This window comes from Salminus brasiliensis, chromosome 24 (assembly GCF_030463535.1).
Source record: "Salminus brasiliensis chromosome 24, fSalBra1.hap2, whole genome shotgun sequence".
Lineage (NCBI taxonomy): Eukaryota > Metazoa > Chordata > Actinopteri > Characiformes > Bryconidae > Salminus > Salminus brasiliensis.
In genome coordinates, this window is record NC_132901.1 from 6,229,079 (window position 1) to 6,249,614 (window position 20,536).

General features: G+C 37.7%; 1 protein-coding gene across 1 annotated transcript; it reads left to right on the forward strand.

The window, feature by feature from the left end:
- The first annotated feature begins 78 nt into the window (after positions 1 to 78).
- On the forward strand, positions 79 to 16,629 carry LOC140546361 (uncharacterized). The gene is made up of 5 exons (XM_072669551.1): positions 79 to 211; positions 1,931 to 2,018; positions 5,381 to 6,326; positions 11,231 to 11,304; positions 15,216 to 16,629. Exons 3-5 carry the CDS (start codon positions 5,473 to 5,475, stop codon positions 16,124 to 16,126), a joined length of 1,839 nt encoding a protein of 612 aa, XP_072525652.1. The 5' UTR covers positions 79 to 211; positions 1,931 to 2,018; positions 5,381 to 5,472; the 3' UTR covers positions 16,127 to 16,629.
- Positions 16,630 to 20,536: the final 3,907 nt, after the last annotated feature.

Genomic DNA, 20,536 nt, shown 5'->3' on the forward strand with positions numbered 1-20,536 from the left:
ACAATTGTTCAACGAGTCAGTAAGGACTTTTATCGTGAAACGCGATGTCAGCGCTATTAAACCACGTGAGACTGTCTCTCTGTACTTCGCCAGAGAGGATTCATGCATCATATACGAATCATATACAGTTTACTTTATTTATGATCTTTGACTTCGTCAGGAGGATGGAGCTACTTTGAGGAGCCGCGCTGAGAGGTTCAGGACATCAGCGGTGAGGCTAAAGACGGTTCATGTCGCATAGGGGCGTTACTGAGGTCTACCAACAGCAGGGGCTCAGCCCAGTCCGGAGAGGTGGCAGAGGGTGTCAAGAAAAGATAAACAAAAGATAAACTAACAGAGCAACATTTACATCATATAACAAACGTAAACAACCACACACTGCGTGTTGTTAAGGCTGCTGCCCGCAGTCTTCCCTAAATCAGGATGTTAAAAAACACTGCTGGTCAGTTCCCATAGCTGTGCAGCTTACAGTGAGATATAGTTTGGTAGTATTTATATTTTGAAACGAAGAGTCTGTAGCGGCTGTCTCGGCCACGTTTAGATTTATCTGCTTAAACCCTCGGAGAACGGAGACTACTCGACTGGTGAGAGTTAAACCTTTTTTTAGCTCAACGCGCTGCATACAAATCTGCTGCCATATAGCTAGCTACATAAACCCCGAGGGGCTCTGTGGGCAAAGCAGAGAAGAAAACTCGCAGAAAACAGCTGGGAATGTGTGACAGCCTCTTGCGTGCTGTCAGTGGATCGAATCACAAAGTTTAGACTGGATAGAAACCGAGCCAGTAAGCAAAGACTCGCTTTCGTGTGCACGCGCGTCACGCAGCATTATGGGCGCAACAGATGACTCGCGATTCCTGTTGTTTCTCTTTATAAATAACTTATAATCTTACTATTTCCTTCACAGAAAACAGCGAAACATCGTCTTAAATGTTAACCTTTAACAAAAAGACTTTAATACTAGGTGCAGTATTTGGGACTTAGGATGTTGTTTAGAGAAATCAGTCTGTCAATCAATCAATAAGTTTTTTATAAAAACTCCCCCATTTATAGTATATCCGAGCAGATTCAGAAGCTACGCTGGAGTAGGCTCCAGTGTGTTTTTGAGTGAAAGCAAAAAATCCTCTGAAGACTTTGAACGTGAATTTGTAAGCAGGTGTTTATTCTTATATATTATATATGAACTAAAGAGGAAATTAAAGTACATATTTGGATCCCCTTTGCTCGCAATAAGCAGACAACAACAACAAGCCTGCAATCCAATTACATCATCAATTCTTTTGTGATGCTTTTCCAGACCTTTACCACAGATTACTTTGGTTGTTGTTATTTGTTTTGGATTGTTTCACATGCTAAGTTAAGGGTGGTAATTGACTTGGCCAGTCAAAAACTTTCTGTTTGTGTTTTGGGACATTGTTGTGATGACACTGGTAAAGTTTCTTCCAACTAGATATTTATATAAATATATCTATATATAGAGAGAGAAAGAGTATATAAATACTCATATATATATATATATATATATATATATATATATATATATATAAAGATTCTGTATAAAGAATAGTGTAATATCAGTAGGTGTCAAAATAGCATTGCAAATTCTACCCTAACCCCCAGTAAATAGTAAAATGCATTTGAGAGTAACATCTACACATCAGCTGCATTTGATGGTTGTCGGGCTTTATACTTCAAAAATTAAAGGAGGTGGGTAGGGCATATTTTCAGCATGTGTCAAAACAGAGGGTTCAGTAGTATCTATGTCCACTGAAAAAAAAATATAAAGTTAAGAAAAAATCAGTATGAATATGCAGAAACAGCCAGAAAGCATGCTGTAATTCATATGTTAGTTCTTTAATGTCTTTCATTTATTCAAAATATTTAAGGATCCTAATAAAATATGCTTAATGTGAATATGTTTTTTATCCCCCAGGAAAACTTTACAAAGGGTTTTAAAGAACCCTTGGGGTTATAGCCCGGTTGCCTGTACCTAGTTATGTCCCTGGAGCTGCTGGTGAACTGTGAGTAGCCTGTTTATTTTCTTTGTGAAATGTACGTTGCAAAACACATTAACCAAAAATATGCTACTAAACACTACAGCATATTCAGAAACACAACAGCATATTTTAGAGCATGCCAGCATATTTAAAAATATAAATAAAAATGGTAAAAAAATCAGCAAATGTAGAAACACACTAGCAAATTCAGGAATGCAAAAGTAGTAGTTCTGTGAGTAATTGTTAGTCAGTCAGTGGCCACTGAGTGTATGAGTGGATTTCCCGAAGCTGTGGTCTAACAACAGTTATTAGCTTAGTTATTAGCTTAGATTGCAATTGGTTGGGGAAAATGCACCCTAAAAGAGTTTGGGGAAAAAGATGCAGAGAGAGAATGTATACGCAAAGCCACTGGCTGATTTGAATGTGAAGGAAGATGGCGGGCAACAGGCATTAAATTCCTGCACAATGAGATGTTCGTAATGAAGTCAGAAATTTGTGCCAAACACAAACATTAGGGAGGTGACCATTAAGAAACAAGGTGGTTGGCCAAAGCGTAAGGGATTTTGTGGTTGATTTGGTAAGGGAGGTGCTGTCTTTGGAAGACTTCCTGCTTCTTGACAGGGTGCATTGAGCCAAATTTGACCCTAGAAAGGAGGTCCATGCCTCCTCATAATGCAGGTACACTATCAGCATGTAGAGAACATCATGGAGAATATCATGCGCAAATTTACATTTGCGGTTCAACAATCAGCCTATGTACATGTTCATTGACTTTCCCTCAGTTGTGGTCAAACCTCTTTATTTTCCAGGCTGTGTTCACTGCCTCATCTAAAATCCTTTTTAGAGTTTTTTTCTTTTCTTTTCTTTTTTTTTTTTTTTTTTTACAGGTGATGCATTATGATTTTCATTTTAGTAAATGGATACGCCAGATATGTAATTCTACTTTCTAGCTAAAGCTAGAGGTACTGTTATTTTCATTCAGTTCCATTTGATCAGTGAACAATTGGAGATTAGGATACCCCCCCCCATTTTAGTAAATGGATACGCCAGATATGTAATTCTACTTTCTAGCTAAAGCTAGAGGTACTGTTATTCTCATTCAGTTCCATTTGATCAGTCAACAATTGGAGATTAGGATTACCCCCCCCCCCCATAATATCCCCATGACTTTGTTAAACATTTATGCGACAAATTATGATAAGCCTTATTAAAATTTATTTCTATATCCCTATAACATGATCTATGGCTATGGTCATTGCCCTGTAACCTTTTCATTAAAATTATAGAATGTACAAAAGTCACAAAGTTTCTGGAGACTGAACCCTTAACTACTTACAGATCCAGATTTTTGTATATATATACAGCAAGAAATTCAGTTCTTTTTTTTTAACTAATGAATATCTCTAGCTCTACTTTTGGAAACATTTAAGGCCTGCTTGAGGGATTGTGTTATTTTCTTTTAGGCACTGCAGAGAAAGAGAGGCAGGGTGGAACAAATAGAACTTGAAAATCAAATTTAGATATCTTGTGGACAAACCTCAGAAGCTCTTAGCAAGACAAATCAGAAAATTGGAGAGTAATTGTCCTAGTTATAAAGTGAAGTCAGAATCTGGTGAAGTCAGAATCCAGTTTTATGAATTTCTATACTTAGGACTATGAGATGAATGTGCTAGACCTGGTTCAGGTCTAGCACATGATGTACAGTACAGTTGTACAGTACAGTTGAGAAGACCACCACAACTATAAAAGCCTTCAAATCTAGTAAAACAAGGCCCACCTGGACTTTGTAATGCATTTTGTAAAATGTATGATTTATGATGTATGATCAGTGTAAATACAGACAATGTCCCAGCAGTGGTGTTTGATTATGTTCTACATATTTCAGTACTCAGACTAATGCTCTTTTAAGACTAGTCTAAGTTACAGAAGAAAATGATGAGTTTGAAGTTTGAAGCTTCACTTAAGAACAAAACATGTCCACATTTTCAGATGAGAAGCTCACTATTTATGCTGTGACAACGTCGACAGCAGTAGAGAAATCCCAGGGGAACTGCAAAGTAGCGTTTAACCAGCTTGGCCAAATAGGGAGACTCTCCTAAAGCTCTCATTGTCCTTTCACTATGTAATTGAATTTGAGAGGCTTTGCACAGCCTTGTAATGCTGCATCTCCTCCTCTACCACTTGTAAGAAAGGCTTAAAGGGTGTTGTCTGTTCCGTGGGAAATAGAGTTTCCAAACAGTTCAGCGATCTGTGTTCTTTTGGCTAGAGGTTCTCTGCTTCTCTGTCTCCTCCCCAAAATCCACTAAACAGCTGCAATATAATGTTATCAGAAATTGGTACAATTAACGTGTCTAACAAATATACAAATCCAGGAGAATGACAAAAAAAATAAAGCTTCCAAAAACAGGTCATCCATTTAGTTATAGTGAAAGGCTGAAATTCAGTTCAAATAAAACTGATTTATAGAGCATATTTTCACAGCATTTTCTGACCAAGGACCATGAAATAAAACAAATACATTATACTTTATGTAATATGTGATAGATTGATTTTTATTAAATTAATTCTGTTTGGATCAAAACTATGTAAAACAGCATTATGTTGCATTATATATTATTTTTGCTCAGCACATTCTAACTAACATCTTGTTGTTCAGCTCCGTTAACTGTGCAGTGCTCCACTCTGGCTGCTTCAACAGCTTGTAAATGAGCACAAACAAGTTCTTATCTCATGTCACTTTGTCCTTCCTCTGGAAACAATCAGTTTCCTTAAGTTCCATCGTTGTGTTTCTTAAAGTCTCCAAAATGGTCAAAGCAAAGAAATGGGTGAATTGGGGGGAAAAAAGTTTTGCAACATTTTGCCACATAGAACAGGCATACATGGGCTGTACTTAGATAGCTTTTTGGTTTGTAGTTCATACTCTTGCAACCAAGCTCACTTCTTCAGTTTCAGTTCTGCCCAGCAAAGCAAAGTGTCTTGATAAAAGCTTCAACAGAACATCCTTGACAGGATGTTTCCTGAAAAACACCAGCCTACAAAACAGTCTCCAAGGCCTGAACAAAAGGTTATAATGAAATGCACAGCTGAAAAAACAGAGAAATCTAATTTTCAAGACCCCTTTCCAGTAAGCCAAATGCAACTGTTGCAAAAAAAATAAAAAATCCAATCTCAAAAAGGGGACCCTATTTTCGTTGATGACACCAGCAAAAATAAAGAAATAAACTTAGAGATTACATAAGATTGCATGCTTGTAGTAATTGTTAAGATTATCTATTCAAATTATTAAAAAGAACAAGTTGTGAAATAACCAGTGACACTTTTCATGACCTAACTTTCTGCCATTGTGTCATATGTTTTGTTTTGTTTTTGTTTTTTTTTTCATGCAGAATTGAATGGCTTCCTGATGTATATCTGCTCCTGCTGATACTGTTGTTTTTCACATCAAGAGACAGCAGAAAGAGATTTTTAATGTTACAATATGGCATCCACAAGCTCTGATAATCAGCAGACATCATCTGATTCTCTCCACACCAACATATCTCACAGACAAATGCAAGAAAACACAGGCAAAGAGAGAACTCACATCTGCTTTGAATGTGGAAAGACATTTAATCAAAAGCGCCGTCTCTACAGACACCAGCGGATGCATACAGGAGAGAAACCCCATCAGTGCTCTGAGTGTGGAAAGTGTTTTACTGACAGACATACTCTACAAATACACCAACGCATTCACACAGGAGAGAAACCATATCACTGTTCAGAGTGTGGGAAGCGGTTTACTGTACAAAGTAGTCTCCAGACGCACCGGCGCATTCACACAGGAGAGAAACCATATTTCTGTTTTGAATGTGGAAAGAGTTTTAGAGAGAGTGGTACATTGAAAAAACACCAGCGCGTTCACACAGCAGAAAAACCATATCACTGCTCAGAATGTGGGAAGAGTTTTACTGTACAGCGCAGTCTTCAAATACACCTGCGTGTTCACACAGGAGAGAAACCATTTCAGTGCCCTGAATGTGGGAAGAGTTTTACTGTACAGCGTAGTCTCCAAACACACCAGCGCATTCACACAGTTGGGAAGCAGTATTACTGCTCAGAGTGTGGGAAGAGTTTTAGAGACAGTAGCAGCCTTGAGAAACACCAGCGCATACACACTGGAGAAAGACCACATCACTGCTCAGAGTGTGGGAAGACTTTTAGAGAGAGTGGTGCACTAAAAAAACACCAACGCCTTCATACAGGAGAGAAACCGTATTGCTGTTTAGAGTGTGGAAAAAGTTTTAGACATAGTAGTACACTGAAAAAACACCAGCCCCTTCATACGAGACAGAAGCCATAATGGTGAAGATAGGGTCGGACATCTACGCTGTACTTTAACCCCACTGAAGCGGACAGATCAGCAAGCTCAACAGTACCAGCAGAGTTCAAATATTGTGTGTTAGCTTTTATTTCATCTGAACCTCTCTACGTAGGGTAAATTGAATATGGTTCTTAAAATAAGAACAGACACTTTCACATATTACTTACTTTCTCAGTTTATTAAAATGAGCAAGTACAGTCAACAGAAAGTCAATACAAGAATAGAAAGAATAATAAAATAGAAAAACTTATTTAAATGAGGATAATATTAAATAAAAATTTAAATGATTAACCCACAACTGTGCACCTTACTGTCAACTACTTTGACTGACTCACAGCAGGACCAATTGAAAATGTTAAATGGTAAAACAGTTTCAGTGACCAGCTAATCACTGTAAACAATAAGTACTTGACTACTATAGTCTGCATACGACTTCAAACCACTAATACTTTCCAATAAGTATTCAGAGTGTGTCCCATTTCTGAAGTGTGCAAAATTACAGTGCACAATAAATACACCCTGGACTGAATATAAACAAGTAGTATTTTGCTAAGTATATATCCCACAGTTCAACACATAGGTGACAATTTCACACGCAGCAGCCTGACTGTCCCACCAAAATAGAATATAGATCCGCACACTCATTAACATAAAACATAAACAATGTGATGTTTAAAAAACAATTTGTTTTCATTTTACAAGTTCAGCCCCCTAATGGTCGATCTTTGTGGAGCAAAACGAACAAGTTACAAGCAAATGTTAGCTTCCTGCATCAATGTAAAAGTGTGCCATTGATGGCCTTTACTACAACATGGCTTGATTTAAGAATTGACAATGATTGTTTAATGATGACTTTGGCATCGTGACAGACTGGAGAAAGTTTGTTTTGAACATTAATTGTTTATGAAGAATTTGTGAACCAGATATACAACTTTTAGCTGTCAGTGCTCCCCTTTCATGTCGTAGGATAATTTTACCAGCAGTTCTGTAATACTGCCTACATAAAGGTAAAGGTGCACGTATTTGTCACTGTACAGCGAAATGTGTCCTCCGCATTTAACCCATCTGGTAGTGAACACACACTCACACACACACACACACACACACATGTGTTAGGGGAAGTGAGTACACACACACACCCAGAGCGGTGGGCAGCCAACTCCAGCGCCCGGGGAGCAGAGAGGCCTTGCTCAAGGGCCCAACAGTGGCAGCTTGCCGAGCCCGGGAATCGAACCCACAACCCTGTTATCGATATCTCGGCGCTCTAACCGCTGAGCCACCACCATATATTGTTGTCATATTGTAAATATTGTTCACGAAATGATTTTCCAGTTTGTTTTTGGAGACTTACTGGAAAGAAGTCTTATAAACAATCATCAATACAGTACATGTCATTTTATGCTCATTTAGCAGCCTCTATACATTTATTTGATAATGGTAATATGAAAGCTGCTTCTTAATTTAATTTAACCCCTGGTGCAAGCTATGGTCTCCTTGCAATTCTGCCTTTTTCTCATCAGAAAGTAGCTAAAACCATCACCACCATGAACACTTGGAAAAGCCTGGGACATGATGGATTGGATCTCGTTTTACTGCAACGTGAGATTATCCTAGTACAGATCTCGAAAACACGGCACCAATTCTGCCACCACACTTATTTTAATTGTTAACCAAATGGATAACGATACTTAAGATTATTTGTGCAGATCTTTTCATTGATCTTCTCTTAGGAACTAAAGGGGTTCTTCAGGGTTCGAAGATCCTTCGGCCAATACTATTAAATACTTATAATAATGATATTGCCACCTCCAATGTTGATTGTGTTGTCTGCCTCTTTGCTGATGACACCATACTGTAATGGGGAAAAAATACAATGTTTTAAATGCTTTATAATCTGCCTTGTGAACGCTTTTTACATAAACTACTTTTAAATGAAGAAAAAAAATCATGTTCATGCTGTTTTCCAGTGCCTCTAATATGTTTTTTTACTCTTGGAATATTATTATTCTAAAGTGATGCAGCATTGAAAGAGTCACTGAACTTATGTTTCTTGGTATAGATGATGAAAGCAGTGGTAAATGTTATCACAGCATGCATTAATTCAGTATTTTTACTTGTTATATAAAGTATGAATATTAAGTATGTGGCTGTGGTTGGGGTGAAAAATCCCAGATGCAATTTAGTTTGTTTATTTACAACCTTGCTATTTTGCCACATAATGAACCATGCTGTTTTTCTTTTATGGTGGGCTTGTGAAAAACAAATTATGAACAATTCTTTTATTGGCAGATTTTTTACTGCAGTGGCTCACAGTAGCCAGGTAGCATAGCATAGTCGTTTTAGCACTGCTACAAAAATATTTTTTTGGAATCATTTCCGAGTCTTCCCTGTACAGTATTCCTGTTCTTTCTGAATCCTTGCAACAGTGTTCTATTAGTTAGCTGAGATTGTAGTAGGAGCTGCTGACGTTGGCCCATAGTCTAGCAGCTGCTTGCCTCCCTGCTTCACCCTTAAAAAAGCTTCCTTTTTTGGCTTACATTTTTATTTGCTCAAAATAGTAATTGCATTTGCTCTTAAGGCTTTTACTAGTGGGCTAGGTGTATGTAAATTTGGGGGTGTGAATTAAAACTGTTACAGTTTTGAAATGGCCAATTTAACAGTTAACATTTAACAGATTTTATTTAAGCTATGGCACCTCTAGAGCAGAGATGGTTAAGTGCCTTGTTCAAGGGCTCAACAACAACAGCTTAGTGGACCCTAGTTTTGAACCCATAACCATTTGAACAATAAACTAGAAATCTATTGATATGTTTGTAGTACTGTTACTACACTTTTGTGTGTTTATTTATTTATTTTTTGTTTAATTTTATTTATTTATTTAATTTCACATGTTTGCTTTTGATTTTATTATTTGTATTTAATTGTATTTGTTTATTTAATCTGACAGTGTAATTCATTTCTACTTTTATTATTTAATTTGACTTAGTGTTTTACTGATTGGATATTTGTTTTTTATTACATATTTCAATCCCTGTTTTTTGCATATGCCTACACTAAATATAAGGACCACCCTGAATGTACTTCAAAGTTTAAATAAAGGTTGATTCATTCATTAATTAATTGATTGAGTGATGCATAAACAATGTATTTGATATTAATTTTTGGTTTGGACACTGTTATGTTAATGTCTTCCAATCCGTTATGTTGCCCTCTCTTGGCATCTGTTTATAAATCAGTTGTTTAAATGGTTAAGGAGGGCCTTTGACAATCTTAGAGGCTGCTTGGAATTGGAATATGTTTTCAGAATTAAGGCAGGTAGACATAGGTTCTGTTTATATCGCCATTATGTCGAAAGTAGTATGCATTCTAAAGCTATTACAGAATGGCCTAACAACAAACATTGGTTTACAATATCACTAAAATTCAGTATCAATAAACAGAAAAAATATTTCTTGATTTTACTGATTTCATGATTGTGTAATGCAATTCTCAAAGAAGCACTTTCAAAAACCCATTGTAATCACTGGACTACATATTTTTTACAATTTACTTTTTAGTATATTAACTGTTTGCATATTAAATAAAATAGCTACCTTTATTTGCACATGAACATGCACATGTTTGTATTATATTTTATTATATCTACTTATATACACATCTTTACGTCTAAATTCTATTACTACACCAAGGATGTAGTTTTAACAATGTTGTACTGTACAACCCTTTATTAGTTGACAAAGTTGAATTGAATTATATGAAATGTAATGATTAATGATTATGAAACCAGTTTGAAATTGCTGTTGCTTTGTGGCATGGTGCATTATCCTGCTGCAGTAGCCATTAGAAAATGTGAATATGGTCAGCAACAATACATGGCACTTTTGGTCAATGAATGTTTGCTGTTGGCAGCAAATTCTGACAGTACCATCTGTGTGTCGCAGCAGAAATTGAGATTCATCAGACCAGGCTACATTTTTCCAGTTTTTAAGTCTTTAGCCTTCAAAACTTGCCTACTTTGATGTTTTTGTACATTTGTGCATTTCATTTTTATGCTTTTCTGCTCACTGCAATTGTACAGAGGACCAGCACTTTAAAGTCTTTCTGACTGGGAAAGACTTGAACATTTCAGGAAATTATCAGTTATCAGCCCATCTTGCACCAGCAATGCTCAAAATCAATAAAAATGTTTGCATTTGCATATCAATGTATAGTGGTTGCCAAATATAGTATAGAAAAGTTGTCCTTTCAACATTTCATTTGTCTTAAATATGAAAAATAGAATAGCAGTCCCCTATTTGATTGGATTGTAAATATTTGTTTGAATTGTAAATAGCACATCTGTCAACCCAACATTATGATTGTGATGTTGGGAAAGACGTTTTGGCGTGGAGCACATTTAGAAAGAAGTGATGAAAAAAACTGCAGTTCTGACACCAGTTTTTTGGGGGTTTTTTGACTCCTGGTTATTGACTCCTGCCACTGGATTCCCTCCTCAGCTTGGTTTAATTTTAACCAAGTCAGCACCCAAATGATCCAGAGTGCAATAAAGAATAACAGTAACCTATGTATACTTATAAAAAAATAAAACATAAACATTGTAGTGACATCTATTTTCAGTTTATTAAAGCAACATGCCATTAAATCGATTTAGATTTTGAAAAAGTTTGTATTGAGCAAGAATTTCTAATAGAAAGAAACAGACTGTTGATAGATTGTATGTAATGTACTAAACACTGAGAGTTGTTAGTTTGCTCTCTCTTCATCAGCTTCCTAGAAATATTTTGGTAAACAGGATGAGAATTAAGGCACAACTGTATGGCAAAAAAGAAACACTGACTTGAGCATCATTGTTTTTGTTTCCTATTATTATCAAAAGAGAGTCAAAGAGCTTACGGATTAACGTCATAATAGAAAAAAAATGCACTGAGCTTGCCAGTTACTCCCAGGCAGGTGAGTAGACTAAAGACATTTTCTATTTTGAGTTTGAAAACGTAGTTTGAAGGCAGGGTGATCAGGGACCTATTGACTCTGCACCTGACTTTATGGGCCCTTAACAAGCATTCATTACAGGGTTTATCAAGAAATACTCAAATATTCAAAGTAATTTAGTCATTTACAGTCTTTTGGATATGAAAGGTATTGGATGTAAGTATTGTTAACCCTTCATCAGGTGCTGTGTCAAGTGCTGTCTCTTCTTCCTAAGATTTGCATAAGACTTGGAAGACAGGATAGATTTTAGTATGTCCAACTGTTCAGGGACAATTAAATTTTTTGTTAAAATAATTTCTGAAAAAAAGTGATTTCTTTGAAACGTGGTTTTAATATTTTTTTTATTTTATTTTTTATTAATTTTTATTAATTATTATTATTCTTAAGTACGAATCTAGCACGTAAATGCATACAGTTGTTCCTGTTATACAAAAGGAATGTTGCAGCCCCTTATTCCCTATGTTTTTTTGCAGATGTTGGTGGATTCCGTTTCCACCAACTTTCATTTGTGTGCCATTTCCACCTCTTCTCTCACTTTGAAGAGTCTTTAAGGCACAATTATCCAGTGTAATGTTATGTAAGAGGATGGAACGTGACTTAATAGTTGATGTTAAACTGTGCTGGACTATGTTCATAAATGCTAACTGCATGCTGAAATTGTTGAATTCCAACATTTGGCATATTTGGCATACTACAGCTATAAAATGGCCTCACACAAGTGTGATTTTTGCACTCGGATTACATGTTGCTAACAGATGAATTATGCCCTCTGTGAGTTAGCTAGAATTAGCTAGCTACTGCTACATTAGCCTAGAAGTTGTAGTGCAAGTGTAAAGAATGAAAATGTTGCATGATTATTACGAGACACTGCACACTACCTGGTCTTGATTTGGCAACACGGCAAATGGAAAAAGATACTGTTACTGGTCTAACGGGTCTGCACCAGCGCGGAACGGCAGTTACCATTTTGCCCTGCAGTGGAAAAGAAGCTTGAGTCATCTCAGGAAGGGCCACACTCACAGCTGGAAAAGTTCTGGGTGAGAGTGCCAGACTTGTTCCCCTAACTGGCAAAGAAAGCCTCTCCAATGTGGCAGCTCCCACGGAGGCCCTCATAGCAGACACATCAGAAGTCTCTTCTTCTGGATTCTGCCCATGATAATGAATATCATGGATAAGGATCATGGATAATCAGTTTTTTTGGCCAGTCACCCCTGAAAATGCTGTTGCAAACTGTATTGCTGATGTTTACTGATGTTTCTGAAAAATAAAATTGCCACAGTTACTACAAAGGATCTTTTCAAGATTCGCTTTTCATATTCCAAAATGACCCCTGCAGTACACAAAGCAGGGTTTATTATATTATTATACATTTTATTACAGTAATACAAGGACTGAACTATTGTTGATTAAATTAAAAACTAATTATATGTTGGTGTATACTTTTATAATGTACAATGTAACTTATGTGTTAAGGTTAGATGTGTTAATAACGCAGGTTAATTAGTGCATATTAGCATAATTTGTTAAAACATGTCTACTGCTGAAATTTAAAAATTCCAGTTTTAAATGTTCTTGAGAACTGATTATATATATATATACTGTCAGTCACTATACTATATATATATATATATATATATATATATATATATATATATATATATATATATATATGTCTACAGAACTTAAAAAGTAACAAAACTTCTCAATTTAATAATTTGATCTGATTAAATGTAATAAAAAAAATAAAATGTTTACATGGTTATGCATGGTATAGCTGTACAAATACTAAAGCTGTTTTGTTTTGTTGGGAAACTCTCATCAAGTCATCAGTTACTTTTATTTTGAAACGCAATTCCAAAATACTAAACCACGTGAGACCGTCTCGTTGCACTTTGCCAGAGATCATTTATGAATCCTATAGGTAGATACCTTTTTATTTACTTATGCGGTTTACTTAATATATGAGCTTTGACTTCGTTTGGAGCTTAGAGATTTACTTAGTGAGAAGCCACGCTGACAATGTAATGTTTTATAGTTGGGAGGCATCACGGGTGAAGTGAGACCGGTGCTGCATCTGAACTGTGAGTAGCCGGTGTGTTTATCTTTCTGTATTTTTCCACCTCAAATGAGCTTCAACTTGCGGAAATTGAGGTTAGCGCCCTCAACACTCTGTAGTGTTTAATTCATTATTAAATGACTTATTTAAATAAGTTAGCTATGTGTGAACCTGATTAATCAAATTTCTTTGAATTACAAAACGTAACTGAGTGGTGGAGCTGGCTAACTTAGCATAGCTAGAGCCTGTGATAAGTCGAGTGGTGACGCGTATAGCCGCTTCTGCAGCTCGTTGTCTGACAGTCGTCACAACACTACTGTGTATACACTGCATGGACAAAAGCATTGCCCATCTGCCCATTCATTCATTCAGTTCCGAAAAAAAGAGCATTTATTCTGCTTTTGTATTGTCCATGGAAGGTGTTCTAGATTTTGGAGCATTGCTGTAAGGATTTGATTGCATTCAGCGACCAGCGCTCCAATGAGATCCGGACGTTGGATGATCACCACCCCAACTCATCCCGAGTATTGGATGGAGCACCATCATCCCAAAGAACACAGTTCTGCGGCTTTAAACCCCTCTACCCCACGCCTGGCATTAGGCATGGTGCCAAAAGGTGCGTGTTTATCTGGCCTAGAGAGTTCTATACTAATGGCAGTACTTTTTTACAGGGACTAGACTGTGTGCTTGTGTACAAGGGTCAACAGTGGGTGCAGCTTAAAGTAGCTGAATGCATTTATTAGAAATAGTGTCCTTTTGAAAATATATGTGTATATTCTGTATTATTATTTGTATATATTGTGGGAGGGACTATGCATCTCGAGGGACTATGCATCTCGAGCGTATTTCGCTCACCTTTAGACCTGTGTTAATGTGATATGATGATGACTTTATTTGGATGTATCTAGGTACAGATAATACAAATTATTCATAGTTTATTTATTCTTTAAAACACGCTAGTTTGGCTATTTAGCTAAACTGGTGTATTTGAAATAATCATGCAGTCATACTGGTTGGTTATCTTGATCAGGTTGGTTAAGCCGTTAGATTAAAAAATACCCTCTACTGGTCAAGAGCAATGCTGGTCAAACAGCTTAACCTAATCGAGCTGGCCAGGCTGTTTTTTCTCAGCAGGCTACGATTACGTTATTTTAATCCTGATCACAATACTGTGTTTAACTGACTGTTTGTAAGTACAAATGTAATAAGAGTTGTAAGAGCTCATAAAGAAGACATGGCAAAAATGTGTGGAAGCATTATGTGACATTAGACAATGCGAGATGAAGGTAATGAGGATTTAAATATTGTTACCATGCTTTGATATGACAACTTTCTTTTACTGACGTTCAGCTCCACATACAGCCTCAGCTATCGAATAGTACCATATTAATATACAAAATCTATAATTTCTGTAAACATATTTGAGAACATTCAGCGTTCAGTGCTTTGCCGGATTATATAGTGCTCGAACATCAGGTCCTGGAATGGGGATGTGTTTCAGTGTAAGCACCCATCTGTCAGTGTGAGCTCATAAATCGTAGGCTATGGTCATTCACAGTGGATGATTTAAACATGCAGTGTAAGTTGTCACCAAGAGCAAGATTTATAAAATCATACAGTCATGAAAAGTCACTAGTTCACTTACAGTGATGCAAATATTTAGTTTTTGATTTCTGATGAAACTATGTTCCACTTTTATTATTTTTTTTTTTTCTTGCAGAATTTGACAACTTCTTGTTGCAGATGGTCTCTAACCTGTCATTTTCCATGCAACACATTGGGAGACGCCACATGAATGAACACTTTTAAAATCCAGACTCAACTGATTCTCTCTACACCAACACATCTTGCCAAATTATGCAGGAAAACACATGCAAAGACAGAGCTCACCACTGCTCTGAGTGTGGAAAGAGTTTTAATGGAAAGCGTCATCTCCAAATACACCAGCGCATTCACACAGGAGAAAAACCATATCAGTGTTCAGAGTGTGGGAAGAGTTTTGCTGTACAGAGTAATCTCCAAGTACACCAACGCATTCACACTGGAGAGAAACCGTATCACTGCTTGGAGTGTGGGAAGAATTTTCACCAACGAAGTCATCTCCAAGCACACCAGCGTATTCACACAGGAGAGAAGCCGTATCGGTGCTCAGAGTGTGGGAAAAGCTTTCATCAACTTGGTCATCTTCAAAAACACCAGCGCAATCACACAGGAGAGAGACCTTATCACTGCACAGAGTGTGGTAAGAGTTTTACTGCACAGAGTCATCTCCAGCTACACCAATATATTCACAAAGGAATTAAACCGTATCACTGCACAGAGTGTGGTAAGAGTTTTACCGCACAGAGCAGTCTCCAGACACATCAGCGCATTCACACAGGAGAGAAACCACATCGCTGTTTAGACTGTGGCAAGACGTTCATTAAACAGAGTGATCTTCAGAGACATCAGCGCATTCACACAGGAGAGAAACCGTACCAGTGTCCAGACTGCGGGAAGGGTTTTACTTTACAGAGTCATCTCCAAACACACCAGCGCGTTCACACAGGAGAGAAACCGTATTACTGTTCAGAGTGTGGAAAGAGTTTTGCTGTACAGAGTCATCTACAAACACATCAGCGAATCCATACTGGAGAGAAACCATATTCATGTTCAGAGTGTGGGAAGACTTTTAGACAGAGTAGTACGCTAAAAAAACACCAGCGGCGTCAGCATACAGGAAAATAATCACAACTGGGTTAAGAGGGTCAGACATCTGCACTGTACGTAAGTACTGGCAGAATCTAGATACAATGATTGGACAAGAAAATATACAAGAACAAAAGTGGCAATAGGGATAACCGTATATCCAGTGACTGACAAAGAAACTGAGACAGGACCAGAGATGTAGATGCTACGGGTGTAAAAGTTCACAAAAGTCACAAACCAGCCTAAACCAGGGGTTCCTAAACTTTTTCCTAAGATCCATCATTGTCTTTTTTGGCTCTGTACTGTTCTTTATGAAATAATAATAATTATTATTATTATTATTATTACTATTATTTTAGTGTGGCTTTAAGCAGACGTGAAGGACGATTCACCACATATTTGTTCTTTGTTCAGCTCTAATCTTCAGTATGAACTTATTGATACAGTTTGGTCATATTTGTTTTCTAACTGGTTCTGATCTGTGTTAGCTGCAGGATTGGGTTTCTCTCTCAGCTTAATATCATTAAATAGTAGTTCTTGAATTGAAGTTCTTGAATTGACTTTTCTTGCCAATCCTTGGCCATCCCTGTACCACGTTTTCCCCTTCCAGTCAACTTTCCATTAATGTGCTTTGATACAGCCTTTTCTATTACCTTCTGTAACTTGCCCTCCGTGAGGAGCGTGTCGATGATCATATCTGGACTGCCTCTAAGCAACGTACATGCGAGCCATCATATTTCATTTTAAAGGGCCTTCTCAATGAATGTACACCCTGCTGTGTGTGACAACATATAAGAATCTGTGTCCCTGGGAATAAGAACAGTGCCTTTTCTCTGGGAGGTTGTACAACAATTTGTAAGAAATTAACTCTGCACATCAAAGGTTATCCATCCTCAAGTGCATTACCAGTCTTATTATTTAGCTAGTCATGTTGGTGAGAACCATACTCAGGTATACTCAGGTCTTGGATCAGTTTGATTCAGAACAGAGAGTAACATTATGGAAGCTGGGGGAAGGGGGGAGGGGGAAGAGATCTAGATAATGTTGGACTTTCACCAGAAAGTCATGTTTGCAACACTAAATCCTTTTAAGCATGAACCCAACCTCACAGTGAAGTAAAATGGAAACAGGATTTCCAAGCACACTGCAATCCACAGAAGAATGTTGGGACTAAACAATCTGCAGCGTTATGGAGAACATACAAAAGCTTATACTTTAAAGAAATCTGTCAACTCATTAATGAAGTGAACTGCTTGGCTACCTCCACAGTGTGGCAACTGCTTGTAGTGAAGAAGCATGTGCTAGGGAGGTTCAGAAGTTGAGGTTAAAGTTGTCTATTATAAGACTAATGATGTACTATGACAGTATGTTGAGAGAAGATGGCTTAGCGTACATGAGATAATGCTTTTAAAGTGAGTTTTGTTGACCTGAAGTTTAGTGAGTTCTTTGTCTTGTCTATTGATAACAGGGTTGTGGGTTGGACACCTGGGCTCGGCAAGCTGCCACTGTTGGGCCCTTGAGCAAGAGCAAGGCCCTCTCTGCTCCCCGGGTGCTGGAGTTGGCTGCCCACCGCTTTGGGTGTGTGTGTACTCACTGCCCCTAGTTCACTAGTGTGAGTGTGTGTTCACTACCACAGATGGGTTAAATGCGGAGGACACATTTCGCTGTACAGTGTACACTGTACAGTGACAAATACGTGCACCTTTACCTTTACCTTTAATGTCCTCCTTGTGTAATTTTTGATCTATCAAGATTAATTTCTCAAGATTCTACAGGGTACTATATGAATGTATTTATGTCAGTAAATGAACAATATATAAAACATTTGCTTGATTCAAACATGCCACTTCATAGTCTTTGTGTTCAGAGAAAGACAAGATAATGTATAATTAAAATGTACTTAATTCACAGTAAGGCATGACATGAGCTGGCTGTGCTTATGAGGTTGATCAGGCATTTACATTACGTGACTTACCAGGAGCGTTCCAGGAACTGCATTGGAAGCTAGAAAGGACGAGGAGCCATGCAACTGGTCCACATCCCTCCTCTTGATGTATTTTTAAATGAATTTGGTGGGAAAGCACAAAGTGTGCACTATGTTGAGCCCCGAAGGTTGACTTGGGAAAGCACTGCATTACACACTGGCTCCAAGAGGATGCTCTCCTTCCTGATGACTCAGGTCTTCTATATAGTTGAAGGAACACAAATGTATGTATACATATTTTCAATTCAAAATTTATTTATATGGCACTTATCACAACACTTAGTGGCTAGTGGTCACCCTGTCCTGATGTTTAAGAGGATATGCATATTTTTGCTTGTCGGGACTTAACTCCCACAAAGCAACAAGCTCATCTACTTTGAACCACAGCAGTTGCAAGTTTTACAACATGTACACCATCAGGGCCATGTGATTCCTCTTCATATTTAAAAGAGTTATAATTACACCACACACTTTTGACTGGCAATTCTTTGCACATATGGGTACACTCACACAATGTGTGTGGACAGCTTGAACAAGGGTCTGAGCTCTCCCTCCTGCAAAAATGCCTCTTCAGAACAAATTTTCTGATGACCATCATCTTACACATGGTAGGATTTTCAATCTCAGCATACTGAAAGCATCACTTTCCAGCTCACATAATTTAGCATAGATTTTCCAAAGAGAATACAGCGGGATCATTAATGTTAATTGATGCTGGTAGATGGTTGCTCACAATAGCATTAAATTAAACATGTCTTTTATATATGCCTTTGCATTTTGATGGTCATCACCGATTATCTGTAGACGCCAGGCTTTGCATAATCCTGCAAAGTGCTACTTCCCAGCACATTAAGAGCATGGGGGACCCCATTACATATCAGCAGTTGTGGCTGATGTAAATCATGCTCGGAGGAAGCTCCCTGGCATCTTAGTGCAAGGCAAGGTTGAAGTCACTTTGGCCTACACCTCATCCAGCCACGAAAAGACATTATGGACATACATATTTAGGAGCCATTTGAGGCATGGAATAGAAGGCATTGGGGTGGTGGGGCAGCTGAGGATGAATTTAAAAGTTTGTTGGGTATCACAGGCTCTTCGACATTCAGGTCTCTGGGTGCTGCTAGTTGCTAATTCCTAACTTAAAAGCTGTAACATGCTGTAATCACTGGAAAGCCTACAGCAAAATACAACATTTTACTGTAATGACCTAATGACCTACTGTAATGACTGTAATGACCTAATGACCTACTAGTTAACAAACCTCCATTACCTGTTAATATTGCAACAAAGTAGCTTCTGTGTCCCAAATCTAGCTGCTTCCTGTAATCCCCCCCCCCTCCCCCCAAACCACACCGTTTTGTACATCCCTGCACTGCAGAGGGTACCACAGCTTGAGGTTGGAAATTAGTTCTCGTTTTCTGAAGCCGCTTTTCAGGTCATAAGCACTGCTTCCAGTAAAACTGAACCACAGGATTTTTTTTTCTTTATGTCTGGTGTCTCTCCCAGGTCTAGTCATGTGGCTAGTTAAAAAAAAAAAGGGTAAATGACAATGTAAAAGATCTAAAAACAATGACCAGCTGTAGGAAACAGTAGATGAGAGCAGCATTACAGAGTTTGTTCCCTTGTAGTTTAAATAGTTTGTCACATTTTCTGATTTCTGAGTTATTGTGAGAATGCACAAATTATTTATTGTTCCACTGCTGCCTACTTTTGGTGCTGTAGTAGAAGTGGTCATATTCCAGACTATTCCTACTAGGCCACAGAGATTTCAGGAGTGTCCCACTGGGTTCTGTTCTGAGTTTAAGTTTTAAGTTAAGTTTAAGTTCATAGTTTTATTTATTTACGGTACAACTAGCAACTAGCTTTGTTTAAAAGAATGTACTATATTAATACATTACCACTAATGTTACCATGTTAAAATCACACAAAATAAGCCACACAGCGAAAAACACTTTTTTTTTTTTTTTTTTTTTTTTTGGTAGATAAGCACACATTACAAGAAAGCACACAATTACATTTATTTTTATATTAACTATATTCAGGTTTTAAGTGCAGGGAGGCTTGGAGTTTTTTTTTCTTTTGTGGTGTTCTTCAGTTCTTCTTACTTTTTAACACTATTGCTCATCACTGGTTGTCCCTGCTTCTCTAATTTTTCTCATCACAATGCTTGGTAAGGCACAGTTTCACAGTCTTATCCTTAAATGTTAAGCAAAATGGCACTACTTTGTACCGGCTGTGGCCATAGGCTTTTTGCTGGAGATGGTGACAAAGCTGGCATGTTTGGTATCCAGGTTGTTTCCTAGGTATAACAGGGATTCTGCGCGGCTTATTCTTTTTTACCAGCTCTCTCCTTCTTTGTGCCACTTTGACTGGCTGCTCCGCACACAAACCTCTACCTATAATAGTAGTTGTGACCAAATTCAAGCCTCTTTGGCTGGCCACAAAGCTTGCAGAGGTAGCATGTT